This window comes from Mustela nigripes, chromosome 1 (assembly GCF_022355385.1).
Source record: "Mustela nigripes isolate SB6536 chromosome 1, MUSNIG.SB6536, whole genome shotgun sequence".
Lineage (NCBI taxonomy): Eukaryota > Metazoa > Chordata > Mammalia > Carnivora > Mustelidae > Mustela > Mustela nigripes.
In genome coordinates, this window is record NC_081557.1 from 167,920,960 (window position 1) to 167,937,682 (window position 16,723).

General features: G+C 36.4%; 1 protein-coding gene across 5 annotated transcripts in view; it reads right to left on the bottom strand.

Moving 5' to 3' along the window:
- Positions 1-16,723, bottom strand: part of PPA2 (inorganic pyrophosphatase 2) — an 87,379-nt gene that overhangs the window by 40,870 nt on the left and 29,786 nt on the right. For all 5 annotated transcript variants that reach the window (XM_059394954.1, XM_059394972.1, XM_059394983.1 and 2 more), the window contains 2 exons: positions 16,469-16,555; positions 10,069-10,195 (listed from right to left, as the gene is read on the bottom strand). In XM_059394954.1, coding sequence (XP_059250937.1) covers positions 10,069-10,195; positions 16,469-16,555 — 214 coding nt within the window. The remainder of the gene's footprint in view (positions 1-10,068; positions 10,196-16,468; positions 16,556-16,723) is intronic.

The following is a 16,723-nucleotide window of genomic DNA, read 5'->3' on the forward strand; positions in this document are numbered from 1 at the left end:
ACACCCAAAGAACAAATAATCCAATCATGAAATGGGCAGAGGACATGAACCGACATTTTTGCAAAGACATCCAGATGGCCAACGGACACATGAAAAAGTGTTCCACATCTCTTGGCATCAGAGAAATACAAATCAAAATCACAGTGAGATACCACCTCACACCAGTCAGAATGGCTAAAATTAACAAGTCAGGAAATGACAGATGCTGGCGAGGATGTGGAGAAAGGGGAACCCTCCTACACTGTTGGTGGGAATGCAAGCTAGTGCAGCCACTCTGGAAAACAGCATGGAGGTTCCTCAAAAAGTTGAAAATGGAGCTATCCTATGACCCAGCAGTTGCACTACTGGGTACTTACCCTAAAGATACAAATGCAGTGATCCAAAGGGGCACATGCACCCAAATATTTATAGCAGCAATGTCTACAATAGCCAAACTTTGGAAAGAACCTAGATGTCCATTAAAGATGAATGGATAAAGAAGATGTGGTGTGTGTGTATGTGTGTGTGTATATATATATATATATGTATATGTGTGTATATACACACACATACACACACACACACACACACACACACAATGGAATACTATGCAGCCATCAAAAGAAATGAAATCTTGCCATTTGTGACCATGTGGATGGAACTAGAGGGTATTATGATTAGTGAAATAAGTCAATCAGAGAAAGACAATTATCATATGACCTGAGAAAGTTGAAAGGCAACGTGGCGGGCTTATGGGGTAGGAAAGGAATAAATGAAACAAGATGGGATCGGTAGGGAGACAAACCCTAAGAGACTCTTAATCTCATAAAACAAACTGAGAGTTGCTGGGGGGAAGAGAGTAGGGAAAGGGTGGTAGGGTTATGGATATTGGGGAGGGTATGTGCTATGGTGAGTGCTGTGAACTGTGTAAACCTGGAGATTCACACACCTGTGCCCCTGGGTCTAATAATACATTATATGTTAATTAAAAAATTTTAAAATTAGAAAAAACGAAAACAGAAAAATGGTGAGCAATATGCATAGGCAATTCACAGAAAGGAAGATACAAATAATAGCTAATAAATAAATGAAAAAGACTTCTATCCCAGCACTAAGTAGAATAATGCAAAGTTAAATGAAGATACCATTTTTCATCTATCAGATTGGCAAAACAAATTTTTTAAATGCTTGGTAATAGTTTGTCATTGAAGTTTCAAAATTTGTAGATTAGGTATTATTTATGTCCTTCATACAAATTAGGAAACTGGGGTTACAAAATCTGCTCAGGATCAGAGTAACAACCTCAATAGCTTTAAATCTAGGGTAACAGCTGTAGGTGTGTGTGGCGGGGGAGGGATAGCCCCAAATTTGATTAGGTGATTACATCTCCTACTTAAATGTATACCAAATCTACTATCAATTATTCTAGATTTCAAGACCTGAATATCCAACCAGCAGAGGATCAGCTAATAGAATGATTCTCTACTTGGATAAATCTAGAAGATCACCCAAGGAGCTTTATCAAACTACACATACAGATGCACATTTCTTACTTCCTATCCACATCCCCAAACTAAGAATCACCTGTACTTCCATGAAGAAAATCTGGAGAAAAAAAATTAAAACGCTGGTTTTATCTGGTTTATTTCCACCAAACCAAACCATGAAGGGAAGGAAGCATATAATCAGCTGAGGATTTTTTTGTTTTTATTTTTAGATAAAAATCAGTAACACAAATGTAATGCCATATCTTTGTTCACATTATTTAAAAGAGAAAAAACATTAGGAAATGGTCACATGCTTGAAATTTTGTCCAGGGAGGATTTAAAAAAAAAAAAAAAAAGAGAGGAAGAAAGAAAGAAAGGAAAAAGAGTTTCCAATTCTATGAGACTTTACCAAAGGAAATGATGCAAATGCACAAAGCTCTCCTTCCAATTCCAGAGCTGCTGCACTCACAGAGCTTAGCATGTGCACAAGTGGTCTCTAAACAAAATCCATGGGAAGCAAGAACATATGTTTCTAATGATTTCTTAGAAACATTCACAAGAAACAACAGTTCCATTCCATAACACGTGCTGTATTTTCTGCATCACAAACAGAGGCTAGAGTTTCTAGCCTCTAACTACTATCTACTACTAACTATCACAAACTGAGCTAGAGCTCAGTGAATTAATAGTCTGAATAGTTTCTGTTAGATCTAACTCAGATCTCTGATTCAGACTTTTTTTTCACACTGCTCTATGCATCCAGGCTTCATAGCACAGACTGAGACAGCAACCCTCATTTTGTTGACTTTTCCTTCTCCGTTACCCTTTTCTACCAATTCTACTCTTATCAACACCTGTACTAGAATATATTAATATCAAGAAAAATAATGGAAATTAACATACATCAAAAAAAGTCATACCAAACAAGGTAATTCTACACAGAGGCCTATTTGTACTGTATCAGAAAAACCTCCTGGAAAAGAGCTGGTAGATCTTTTTCCCGAAAATATTCATTGCCATTTCACAAGAAACTTTGTATGATCAGTAAAATAAAAACTATCTAGATGCCTTGTACATAGCAGAAATTCAAATTTTTTCTAATCTAATTTTAATTTGAAGCATATAGCAAAGTGGCTAAATATTCGGGTTTTGGGTTGCAAAGCCCTCCAATGAAGTTCCAGCTCCATCATCTAAAAGTTACCTTAGCGTAAGATTTGCCAGGCACCTGGGTGGCTCAGTGGGTTAAGTGTCTGCCTTCAGCTGAGGTCCTGATCTCAGGGGCCTGGAGTTGAAGCTCCCTGCTCAGTGCACAGTCTGCTTCTCCTTCTCCCACTGCTCTGCCCCCTGCTTGGCATGTGCTCTCTCTCTTTCAAATAAACAAATAAAATATTTCAAAAAAAAAAAAAAAAAAAAAAGTGTCAATGTCCCGAAGAGATCTACCTCGCAATCCTTTAATTTAAACTGTTTCCTTCACCATTATCTTTGAAGATTATTTAGGTGTTTCTACTTTAAAAGAGGCTGAAAATAATGAATTAAAAATATTTCCTAGAACAACCAAAATTTAGAGATTGGTAAATGATCCCTAGGGTTTTTCCCATTAGAGAATCAATCCTGCACTTTTAGAGATGAAGAAACTAAAGCTTCCAGGAGTTACATGATGTTTCCAAGGTCAGTAACTTACACAAGAGAGGATTTTAGAATTTAGGCCTCCCCTACTCTTCCAACACATCACAGGAATATGACTGAAACTTAAAAAGCAATGGAAGACATCAAGATTTCAAAAAGAAGTAAGAGGTTCCTAGTAATTTAATTCTATTCTTAATTATAGTACATTTCACTCAATTCATCCCCGTTCCTCAAACTGCCCCCTCCTAACCCCATCCTTATATACCCATGCCTATTAAGGTATGCCAATTAATGAAATCCGAGGAATGAAGATCAAAAAAAGCCATCTTTTTCCCGGGACCTCTAAGTATCACAAGTATCACAAGTATCACAAGTATCCCACTGATGCCAAAATTATTTAAGAGCCAATGGTCAGTACTCCCAGAAAGCAACACTGTCCAAGGCTAGGGATACATCTAATTACCCCACTAGTTTTCAGAGGGGTGGTGAGATGTAGTGAAGAGCATGGGCTCTGGAAACCAAATGGTTTCCAGTGGCTCCCTGTATGACGTTAGACAAGTTACAAACCACCCCTAACCCCACAGCAGTGCCTCAGTTTCTTACTCTGAAAAACAAAGTTGGGGGGAGGGGACACTATCACATTTTGGTTGAGCTTGTGTAAACATCAGACAGATAGTCCACAGAAGAACTCAGCATAGTTACTAAACATGCAGGAATTGTTGCAGAAATATTAGAGTTTTGGGGATGACAACGGTGACATGCTAGTTCTCTTTTGTGCCAAAGAGTACATGCACAGAAAAGCAAACTGAACTCTATTCTTTCTGGTTATAAAGGTTAACACAAATTTTCTCCTTTAAGAGTTCTATGCTATTCTCTATTTCTCCCCTAATAACAGTATTAAATTGTGTTTTAGAAAGTAATGAAATCAAACACCATGTTAATTTGCTTATTTTTAAAATAATAATTGCAGGGACACTAGACGTTCATTTAGAAAATGAAAATTTGAGCCAAACAGATTTGGTTTTCACATGTTTATTACTGTCTTGAAAGACATAAGGGAACCACGTAGTTTTATTTGACTTTAAAATTTTTCTTTTTTTAAAAGATTTTATTTATTTATTTGACAGAGAGAAAGAGAGCATGAGAGGGGAGAAGGTCAGAGGGAGAAGCAGACTCCTTGCTGAGCAGGGAGCCCAATGCGGGACTCGATTCCGGGACTCCGGGATCATGACTTGAGCCAAAGGCAGTTGCTTAACCAACTGAGCCACCCAGGCACCCTGACTTTTAAATTTTTCTACATGTAAGCTGAAACTGTACGTATATCAAATACATATACATTATGATAATTCTAAGACAAGTATGATGCCTGCCTTTGAAAATTTTTCAACTGCCTCATTTTAAATAATCCCTTTTTCACTCATGCAGTTTATTAATTCCAGAATGTATCTGTATCAACATAGTTGTTCTGATTTCAATTTTTTTTCTAATTTTTCATTTTATAAAACTGCAATATCACTGCACGAGCAACATTTAAATAAAGAGGAGAACTAACAATAGTTTTCATTTAACACTCTGAAAGTTGAAGTGGCTTCTGGGCCTATATTAATTCCTAATACGTTACTTCACCTGACATAAGGTCCTCAGGCATCACTGGCAGGTCTGAAGAGGCTCAAACATCTGTTTGGAGAATATGTGAAGCTCTACATTACAGAAGGTGGTTAATTTAACCAAAAGAGAAATTACACATGCCCTAGCTTTTCAATCTTTTTAAAAAGCTCCGAACTTGTTTATTTCATAACCAAGCGCTATTATCTCTAATGGCCAAGGCATTCTCTAGTAACAATTTAGGAGCCCTGGGAGTCTTTTTAACTCTTTCAGGCCATTAAGGTACCATTATGAGCATTAGAGCCTGGAACCTAATTACAGTGTATTAAATGGTCTTAGTGCTCTTCAGGTGTTAATGAGCTAGCCAAAGTGAGCAATTTTCTATCAGGGAGTACAAAGAATTTGTTTTTTAAATGTTATTTAGACTATTTTTAGATTTTCACAGTGGCTACTCTAGTTTCAGAAGGCAAAACTTGGAAGATTCAAATAATAAGATTAAAGTTACAGAACTACAGCCAGCAACCGCAGCTTCTTTCTAATTGAAATACGTTCTCTGATGCAATGGCTAGTTTCAAATTAGTCACGTCAAAATTAAAAACTATAAATATTAGAAGAGGCTATTATAGTCTACCAAAGTTTGTACATACATTCATTTGGATCAAAAAAGTTCCTTCATAATAAAACCACCCTAAAACGTCCTGGCAGAATCATAATTCAACAAATTAATAAAGCAAAAAATAAATTAATTTTTAAAATATATATGAAAATGTGGAAGGACATACTGTCTATAAATTAAAACAGACTTCTCTGTTTTCAAAAAAGAAAAAATAGGCACTGATCATGTCAAAAACAGCTTCTTTTTCTTAAAGTAGTGAAAATTAATAAGGATTTGTTTTTATAATTGTCTAAGTAACAATGAAAGTGTGTAAAAGGTAATTAAAAAATTCTCTATCAATTTCTGCATTACACAAATCCTCAGAAAACTAAAGAATTTTAAAAATTCCAGATAGTTACTCTTTCCTACATGGTTTTAATCTTTCCTGTTGATCCATCTAATAAAAATGCCAAGAAGTATACAGACAACAAATATTTAAACAGTCATACAATCATTTACTCCTTTGTGATTAAAAATATCAATTCATATATACTAATTTATATTTAAAGTTACAGCATTATACATCAAAGTTATTTAAGAAGAAAGTGACCAAAAAAGACATCTCTAACATGTATGGACTCAGAATCAATCTTCCATGCATTTTCTTTAAAGAATTCTGGGAAATGTATACTGGCCAACAATAAAAATGGAAAACAAAAAAAGAGGATATGAAAGAATCTAAGAAAAAACAGAACTATTAAGCCAGGGCAGTTGAAAGAGCCTTGTGATGATCGCTGTGTGGCAAGCTGTTCTCTCATGTCCATAACTAGTCTTTCAATAAGAAGTATGAGAAAGGAGGTAACTAATATTCACATAAAGACTGTAAATGCTAGTTGTTATTTTTCAATTTTCAGATTCAAGATGTCAAACATAAAAAAACAGTTAAAGAACAGAATTTAAACATTATAAATTTAGACATACAGAGCTAACATACAGTTCAGAGAAGCTGGTCTGTAAAAAAGAAAGAAATAACACAGAAACCTCAATGCCCTAGTTCTATACAGCAACCACGTTACTGTTCAAAATTAATGAAGCAATAAATAGAGCTTAACGTATAATGCTTAGAGTTATTAAGATAATCGAAGACAAAAATATGGTAACAAAATTCAAATGTTTAAGAAGTTAAATTCCTTTGGTTTTCAAAGGAGCAACCGGAGTCAAAAGGGAAAAAACATAAATTAAGAGAGGTTTAAGTACAATGCTTTGAGTAGAGAAGCAACCACTCAGGAGAACTAAAAACATGGGGAGGAAGAGATGAGAAGTCAGACAGGGGATGAGAAGTGGGAAGGAGAATTTTACTTTTTATTTCATATACCTTTCTTTTATACTTCTGAGTTTTTATTTCAAAGTATATGATTATTTTTATAATTAAAAATACCATCCACAATCCTTTGTTTTAATTTTAAAAGGGACACATTAAAAATTTTTAAACATATTGCCAAACTGAAGATTATATATTGTTAATTTTCAAAGATGTAGAGACAGAACAGCAAAAATTTTTAATATCTGTTAGCTAATATTTTTGCTAGTTAATATTTAATCATGACACCAAATATACATTTTTATCTTACTGTAATAAGATCATAGGTTGTTACAATAGGCATTTCATCTCATCTCGAAATCAAGAAATGCTAGGGTCCCCCCTCCCCTGCAGAAGTTCTATTTTTAACCTGTAACATCATATAAAATAAGTTATGTGCTTATAATACTTAAGCTCCTGTTGAATTATAAGTTAGGTGCCTTTAGAAGATAGATTAATTGTTATAAGAGAAAGCTATAAAACAGTATAATTAAATCACATAAAATGATCTTCTAAAAAATTCCTTCACAAATTTAGAAAGCTTTCAACGTCTGCAATTCCTGAGCATCTCTCCGTTCTCATCCCCTCTAATGCCCACCCCCCTTTAATAGGTGTTAATGAAAACACAGACAACACCAGGCTAAGTAATAAAGAAAAAAGTTAAGCTTAAGAATGGTTTCTGTCCAGGGGCGCCTGGGTCGCTCAGTTGGTTAAAGCCTCTGCCTTCGGCTCAGGTCATGATCCCAAGGTCCTGGGATCAAGCCCCACACCACAAGCCCCACAAGCCCCAGATCGGGCTCTCTGCTCCGCAGAGAGCCTGCTTCCTCCCCTCTCTCTCTCTCTGCCTGCCTCTCTGTCTACTTGTGATTTCTCTCTCTCTGTCAAATAAATAGAATCTTAAAAAAAAAAAAGGGTATCTGTCCATTAACATTTGCTTAAGCAGCAGGACAACAACAACTCTTCTTTTGTCTGAAATAGTTGAGAGAACATTGGATAATGTTTGGAGACATAGTAAACATAAATCAAAACTTGAGTTTGAATTAAAAATAAAGGCTCCTCTGTAGGGTATCCAGTATTCCATGATTCATTATTTTTTAAAAAATTAATACTACAGTTTTTTCAGCCTTTTACTTTGTACCTGCATCTATTCCTTGGGTCATTGTAAAATAAGAAAGAAAAGAAAATTCAAAAAAGATATGTAGAATCCATTACAATAATGTGAAGGTAAAAAGAATGAGAAGTAATAGAAGAAAACACAACTCCTAAAACTACAAAACTTACTTTACAAACTCTAGATATATAAGAGTTATTATTTCAGGTATTATCCAGAGTGAACACTATACAAATATCCTTCAAGTAAGTAATACCCATTTTCCCTCTGTATACTTTACTCCTTCAGGAAATAAATACAAAACAAATGTAAGCATACCACTTCAGAGCAAAGTATGTCAATAACACTCATCCAATCTTTTAATTTTAGGATTTTTAAAATGTATTTTGAAGAAGCACTCTTCTATTTTTTTATGAGGATATGTGTTTCTTCTGGTGGAATGGAAAAAAAGTCCTTTTTTCTTTCAAAACCAGTTCTTGTAATTATTCTAGTCTGATGTCAGCTCAACCTAAGTAAATTTCAGTATTTCTGCATGTCTTTTTGTATAAGCATACACTAAAAAAATTCAGAAGATGCCAAAGCGCATAGTCATCTCCATTCAAGATACAAGCAGAATTAAAGTTAAAAGAGAGTTAAAATTTTTCATTCTAATTCTTGGGGAATTCAAGAAGGAGGTACGGTACTTAGCCTTATGTAATCTGGTTTCAATCCTGCTAGTTAGAAAACCCGTATTACTATAATCAAGTATGAACTGCTTCATACAGTACTAGAGGTAGACAATGGACACTATAATCAAAAATGAGTTCAAATCATGGTTGTACTATTTAATGGATGTGCAAACTTGGGCAAATTATTTAAATCCCTGGAGCACCTTTTAGATTAAGAATAGTAATATGCACTAGAACAGGTACAATGCTTTGCATATGCGGAGAGTTTAAAAAGTTAAATTGTATCCACAACAAGACTGGGCTAAAGTAGAGTGTATTCCACCTAACAAATAATTTCATTCAGGCTTTCAGCCTCTCCAGTTTCAAGGGGGAATCCCTTAGCAGAGTTTCATGACTTCAGGGTGTCAAATCACAAATTGATTAGTTAGTGGGTTTGTTTTGGCTGTGCTGTTGCACCATTATATTACCAGTTCTCAACTGAGCAGCAGTTAACCTATTAAAAAATGTTAACTGTGTATTTTCCTCTTCTCACATACGTATCCATGAGAAATATGGCAATAAAGAAACCCAGGTAAAGTAGTAAGACGGACAAGAAATATATATGGTTATGGACTCAAGTCTCATATTTTAATTGTAGTTTTTCTGCTTTAGTATTGCCCCTGAGGTTACTTGTACTTCCCCTCACCAGACCCTTTCTTTTCTCAATTACATGCAAGAATGGCATAAAATCTCTGGCTGTTCCATGCACAAGGAAAGGTTTTTAAATGCACATAAATTAAGAGAGGTTAACACATGAAGTGTCAATGAATTTCAGTCAATTCAGAAATGATGTATTTTCCAGATAAGAACTGAAGTCTAAAGGGAACCAGGAACCTGAAAAAGAATGAAACTGAAAGAAAAAAAGGTAGATAAATAGGGGGGAAAAAGTCAAAGAATAATAATAGTGGCCATATTTTTAACAGTCAATACATGACAGTCAGATGCTTTTAGTAAATCATCTCTTACTGTCAGTAAGCTCACAAGTAGGTAGAACTCCCTCCCTTTATAGGTGACAAACCTGAATTTGAAAGGGGTTAAATGATCTACCCAAAGTCCCTCAGGCAGGAAGTAGCAAAGAACTCAAATTGAGGTCTGTCCAACTCCAAAGAAAGTCAACTCTTTATCATACCAAGCTATTTCTGGGACATCAAAATTTTGTCAAAGAGCAGTTACCTTTCCCCCCATTTTTGCACAGATTATATCTTTGATCAACACTACTCCCTTAGTTTTCTTCCTGTTACCCAAATGCACAAAACAGAGATTTAAAGGCGGGGGTGGGAGGGGGTGGGGGGAGGATGGGAAAGGCAGGGAGGGAGGGAGGGAGGAGGGAAGGAGAAGGGAACCCCGTAGTGTGCACTTTCTTAGTCTGAAGTACCACCTGTTCTCCGATATCCTTTTCTCTCTTTTTATGACCCAACTCAGACACAATCATAACTGACTACCCTTTACATTCTGTGGATGGAGACTGAATAACAAAACAAAACACACAAATTTAACTCCCAAATATATACATTGTATTTCAGATGAGACCCTTTTAAAATCTAAGAATTCCAATGACATACTAATTTACTTCTATTTCTGGAAAGTTACAGACTTACCATGAAACTTTGAGGCTTCGGGATCATTCACATTGATAGCAATTATTTTCCAATCTGTTTCACCCTGATCAATAAGAGCCAAAATTCCAAGGATCTTGACATGAATAATCTCTCCACAAGAAAGAACCTTTAAAGAAAAAAGAAATTCAGCATTTGCAAGGTTTTGGAAATTTACTCATACATTATAAAAGCCCATGTGAAAGATTAAAAACACTATAGACTGAAACTTAATAAAGCTTTAAAAATTAAAGATAATTTTAAAACAGTCATAAAGCCTTTCATGATAGAATTCCCTTTTAGAATTAAGTTTCTTGATCCCTTTTTGGAAACTGAAGTTATTTATATATCTTGAAATTTAATGTACTAGGCCTAGAAACTCATCCTAAACAGAAAATAAAGCCATATATATCATTACATACTTTAAAGCTTGCTTCTGCTGCTTGGGGATAAAAAAGAGACCTGAAAATCCTTCTAAATTGCTTTTTTGGAAACCACATTTATCAGTTACTACTGAAAAGTAAATTTTTAACATATTAGAGTATAGCCTTAAGAAGATGATGAGTGACAGTAAAAGAATTAACAAGTTAAAATACCGATTAAAAAAGGTTTCACAAAATGCTTTAAAAAGATTTTAAAGGAAATCAAGAAACTGCATGATGTTGAAGCAGATGTTCCATGTGTTAAAGAAAGTTATTTCAGTGGTTCCCTCAAGTTGCCAATGACAGGTTTATATGCATGCATCCTTTCTATATCCTTTTATTTTTAAAGGTTTGGTTTGCTCTACAGAATTTACTGCAAGCCAAAATTTGAACACATGCTTTGGAACAAATTCCTTCATGACTCAAAAAGCAGCTTTTACATTTGGAAAGCAAGGTATACAAAAGAAAAGTCACTTTGCGTCTTGAAATTTGAGAGGAAAAAGAAAAAAAACAGATCTGAAACCATGAAGTCAAATAAATCCTTTCAGAACATTTGCAAAATGAATCTAAAATCTTAATATAAATCTACATGAATCTGTAATTAGTTGTAACTAATTACACAAAAGATTAGTGTGACTTTATAAAGTAAAATCTTACTTTTAGGGAAATATGCACAATTATATTAACCAGACTGACATGTTTACGCTCTACTACTCACCACCATTTAAACACTATTCAATAGAAAGAAAGAAGCCGGTTCTCAAAGGTTTCCAGTCTTACTAGGGAGACTTACACACCTCATGCCAGGAGATCCTTTATAAAACAAAAATGTTCAAATCTGAAGTTTCTACATAATTACCAGTGTAAGGCTGGACACAATGGATAACTCAGCGATAAACTAGATCACGGGTTCCCAACCAGAGGCAATTTTTGCCCTCTACAGACTACCTGGCAATGTCTGGAAACATTTTTGATTGTCAAAAATGGGGAGGTATTTCTAGCATCTAGTGGGAAGAGGCCAAGGATGCCGAACAGAACCATCTCCTATAAAAGAATTATCCATCTAAAATGTCAACAGGTCCAATGAAGACCCTACAGAAGACTTTGGTGGTAGGGGTGTCGTATCAGATGTATAGTTGTTGTTTTTTTTTTTTTTTTTATTTATTTGACAGAGAGAAATCACAAGTACACTGAGAGGCAGGCAGAGAGAGAAGGAAGCAGGCTCCCCGCTGAGCAGAGAGCCCGATGCGGGACTCGATCCCAAGACCCCGAGATCATGACCCGAGCCGAAGGCAGCGGCTTAACCCACTGAGCCACCCAGGCGCCCCAGATGTATAGTTTTTAAAAGCGCAATACAAATTGTTTTTTTTTTTTTTAAGATTTTATTTATTTATTTGACAGAGAGAGATCACAAGTAGGCAGAGAGGCAGGCAGAGAGAGAGGAGGAAGCAGGCTCCCTGCTGAGCAGAGAATCTGATGTGGGGCTCGATCCCAGGACCCTGGAATCATGACCTGAGCCAAAGGCAGAGGCTTAACCCACTGAACCACCCAGGTGCCCCAAATTGTTTTATTTTTATTTACAAAAATTAATAATTTACTTTGAAATTTCATACAACATAAGAGAAGATTTGAGATGTTTATGGTTACAAGGGCTAATAGGAAGCATGTCTGGGGGTTACCAAATTTTATCAGAATGATACAAGTGCTCCGATCTCATAAGCAACAGAAAGGGATTAGACAAACCACTGTCTTGCTATAATTCCTTTAAAGACTGGAAAGGAAACTCTCAGACAAACCAAAAACTCAGAATAAGAACTTAAGAACAAATGGTAAAATTCTTATGAACTTTCTACAATATACTCTAAATCAATTCAACAAATGTAGGCAGAGCACATAGTGTTAGACTACCAACTGAATAACACATAATCCCTCAAGGAATTTCAACAACCTTAAAAATTTCTACATATGTGGTTCTAAATTATCAACTTTCAAGACTTTGCTCCCTTCCCTCTGTCCATTTACAACATAGTGTTCAAAGACGCTTTCTCCCATTATGTTCCTTACAGATGATTGAAGGACTCTTCACACAGCCAGACACAAAAAAAGGAGCACTGTACCAACAACAACCAAACTGTTCTTTAGATGGTGATTAACACTTACTTCATATTTACTTAATGGTACTTCAGGTCTCATTAACTAAAGGAATAAACTGTACTGGCTATAAGATGAAATCTACTTTTCCAGGTTAATTATAAAACTATCAATCTACCCTTCCCAGGAAACTACTGTGTCCAGCAGGGTCTACCACTGAAAAATGAGTTGAGATTCTAAAACAATGTAGGTGTGCCTCAAAGGTTTTAGGCAGAATCAGACTAGGGTTCTTACCACTTTTCTAGCTATTATGTAAAGATTTCAAAAGAGAGGATTTTTAAGTCTTAATTATTATGAAGCTGAATTCTTTATTCACCATTTCTAAAGGTGATATTAGGCAAATAATTTCCCACCATTATGTTAGAACTTGGTTTCTCAACAGTGAAAGGGAGATTATATCACTTATTCCTTGAAGTGAAGAGCAAAGGCTACAACATGAACTAGAACATAAAAGGTCTCCTACAAATATTATTACTTTTTTCTCTCTGGGCTCTACATGTATTTAACAGCTCACACCAGTCAACTGCTAACTTCTCAGGGGCCTGGTATGAGCAGAAGAGAACAGTGGTCTACAATAAAAGTTCTATGCTAATTCTCAACTTGAATGAGCTAAAACTGCAGTTGGGCCCAAACAATATAAGGAAACCATGGAAAGTAAACCGCTTAAAGCCTGTTATACCATATATCTACTGTCATGAACTATGACAGACCTACAGCCTTAAAACAATGTAAATTTATTGTCTCATAGTTTCCATGGGTCTTCTAAATTCCAAGTACAACATGGCTACATTCTCTGCTTACTACCTGACAAGACCAAAATCAAGGTGTTGTAGAGGCTGGAATCTGATCTAAAGGTTCTAAAAATGAATCCACCTAAATTTGGTTCCTTGTACTTGTAAGACTGAGGTCCCCATTAACTTGCTGGCTGTCAACTAGGGACTGCTCTAGGCAACTAGAAACCAACTGCATTCCTTTTCATACATCCCCACCTCCATCTTCAAACCAGCAATGGAATATCAGTCCTTCTCACACTTTGAACCTCCAAGTTCCTCTTCTGCCAGCAGTAAGACTAAGCTCCTTACTTTTAAGGGCTCATTTAATTATACTGGATCTGCATGGAAAATCCAGGAGAATACTTCTTTAAACTGCTATGTAAAATAATATAACCAAGAGAATGAGATATTACCATATTCATAGATTCCAGGATTAGGGCAGACATCTTTGAGAGGCCATTCTAGAAACCCTGCCTCCCATATCAAGTTCTACCAAAAGAAAGTAAAAAGGAAAAGCTATATTCAGGAAAACCTTTAACTATATTAACTGTATAACAGAAAATAAACTGGAAAAAATGTCCAACAAAATAAAAATATTTACATACTTACCCCAAGAAGAAGAATGCATGGAAAGATAAAAATTGTATGATTAGAAGCCCGGGTGGCTCAGCTAAGCATCTGCCTTTGGCTCAGGTCATGATCTCAGGGTCCTGAGATTGAGCCCCACATCTGGCTTCCTGTTCAGTGGGGAGCCTGCTTCTCCCTCTCTCTTTCTCTCCCTGTTTCTCCCCCTGCCTGTGTTCTCTGTCAAATAACTAAAAAAAAAAAAACTTTTAAAAAAACTGTATGATTTATTGGGATAGGAGGAGTATGAGGGAAGGTTTTATGCTTGATTTTATTTCCATAACATAACTACACTTTTCTTGAACAATAAATATTACTGAGAGAAAGAAAAAAGTCCTAAATATTGAATTTGGGTCAAAGATAAAAACGAAAGTAGGCAAAAATAAGAAAAACTGTTCCCAGGGAAGAAAAATCAAGGGAAATACAATTAGAGAAGAGCTGAACAAATGCACAACCCTCAAGCCAAACAATAGTTGAGAATTAGAGAGAAGGACTTAAAAGCAAACCAGAAAGAAGGAGAATTAGAGGACAACCAAGATAGTATGATATAAGCAAAGTCAAGTGAGGAGACTGTTTCAAGAAGGAAGACAGACTGAACAGTATAAAATATCATGGTAAGTTCAAGTTAGACAAAGTCTACGAAATAAGCCTGAAGGATTTGGCTAAAAAAACGTTAGCAGGGACCTTTCTTCTTCTTCTTTTTTTTTTTTTTGTAAAGATTTTACTTATTCATTTGACAGAGAGAGATCACAAGCAGGCAGAGAGGCAGGCAGAGAGAGAGGAGGAAACAGGCTCCTGGCCAAGCAGGAGCTTGGATGTGGGGCTTGATCCCAGGACCTGGGATCATGACCTGAGCTGAAGGCAGAGGCCCAGCCCACTGAGCCACCCAGGTGCCCCAGCAGGGACCTTTCTTGAAAGCAGTTCATGGAAATGCTGGGGGCATGTAAACAATTTTGAAATAGGTTGAACATTAAGTGGAAAGTAGGAGATGCAGATGAGTGTTGAAAACTCTTTTTATGAGTCTTCAGGTGAAGGGAAAGAAGGCACAGGGGAGGAGGTCAATAAAGAAAGAGAAGTTGTGAATAGAGAACAGGGAAAGGATGAGAAAATCCTGTGTTTCATGAGTCAGGAAGGGACAAGATCTAGAGCACAGGTAGAACCCCAGGTCTTACCTAAGAAAGTTCTCACAATAAGAGAAGAAAGGCAAGAGGGGTGCCTGGGTGGCTCAGTGGGTTAAGCCTCTGCCTTCAGTTCAGGTCCTGATCCCAGGGTCCTGGGATCGAGCCCCGCATCGGGCTCTCTGCTCGGCAGGGAGCCTGCTTCCTCCTCTCTCTCTGCCTGCCTCTCTGCCTACTTGTGACCTCTGTCAAATAAATAAATAAAATCTTTTTTAAAAAAGAAAGAAAGAAAGGCAAGAAATAATGTTTGTAAACCCTGGTAGTTTGGTAGTCCAAAATGAAGAGATGAGGGAGCTCTTATCTGTTGGTTCCTATGGGCTCAACAAAATTTAAAGACAAAATGTTCTGCTGTTAAGTGAAAACGAAGTGCCAGGAGTCGAATGTCTACAGGGAACAACAATTATTAGTAATAAATGCAGCAGAAAATAGAAAAAGTACCCCAAACACAAAGAATTCTCTAAGTAGCAGCAACCTATGAACTTGTAGGTTTTGTTCTTCCTGAGTAGGTCTTGGCAACCTGGAAGCAGACACAAAATCAAGAGTGCATATAACACCCAGTGCTCATCACAACACAAGCCCTCCCTAGCATTGTATGTGGCTAACTGAACATTTATAAAAAAAAAAAAAAATCAAAATGTGACTTAGGGACACAAAGTGAGCAGATGTTGGAAAAATGGTGCCAATAGAACTATTCAATTTAGGGTTGCCACAAACTTTTATTAAAAACAACAACAACAACAACAACAACAACAACTAGTATCTGTGAAGGAAAATAAAGCAAAGCAAAACAAAATGAAAACAAAACAAAACAAAAAAAAAATCAAGAGTCCGAGTTGGCTTTATTCAGTATTGAATATCCTGTCTGAATAACGGCTAACGAAGCTGAAGACAGGACTCAGCAAAGTTTTTCTATAAAAAGTCAGACAGTAGTTATGTTAGACTTCGCAGATGGTACAGTCTCTGCTGCCACTCCTCAACCTCGGGACCAAAGCAGCCACAGACAATACATAAGTGCGTGGGCATAACCGTGTCACTGACAGACACAGATGGTGCACTATACTTCACTTGCCTTGGGCCGCAGTTTACCAACCCCTAGCGTAAGAGAAGGAAAAAAAGATACAAAAAGGGACTCGTATCAGAGGGATCGATAGGCCAGGCCCGGGGAAACCTGGAGAACTGGTGCCTCCCGAAGAGAAAGGAGATTTTACAGCATGAACAGACTAAAACACATAGAATAACAGTCTAGAAAACAAACCTTTGAGCCTATTTCACAAACATCAATAGGATCATTATCTCCACAGCAGTCTGTACTCTTATCTTTGTGATGGGGATCTTCCCAAGTCTAAAAAAGAAAAGGGGGAGAGAGGAAGCAGAAATGTGGTTAATACTCTTTATATTATAGATCTGAATCTTTCCACATGAGCACGAAGTTTTACAGGTAGTAGTAATCCAAAGGGGAAAAGCCTCAGAAATTACACAGGCTCTGAGCCAACATGCCAGTACAACCCTA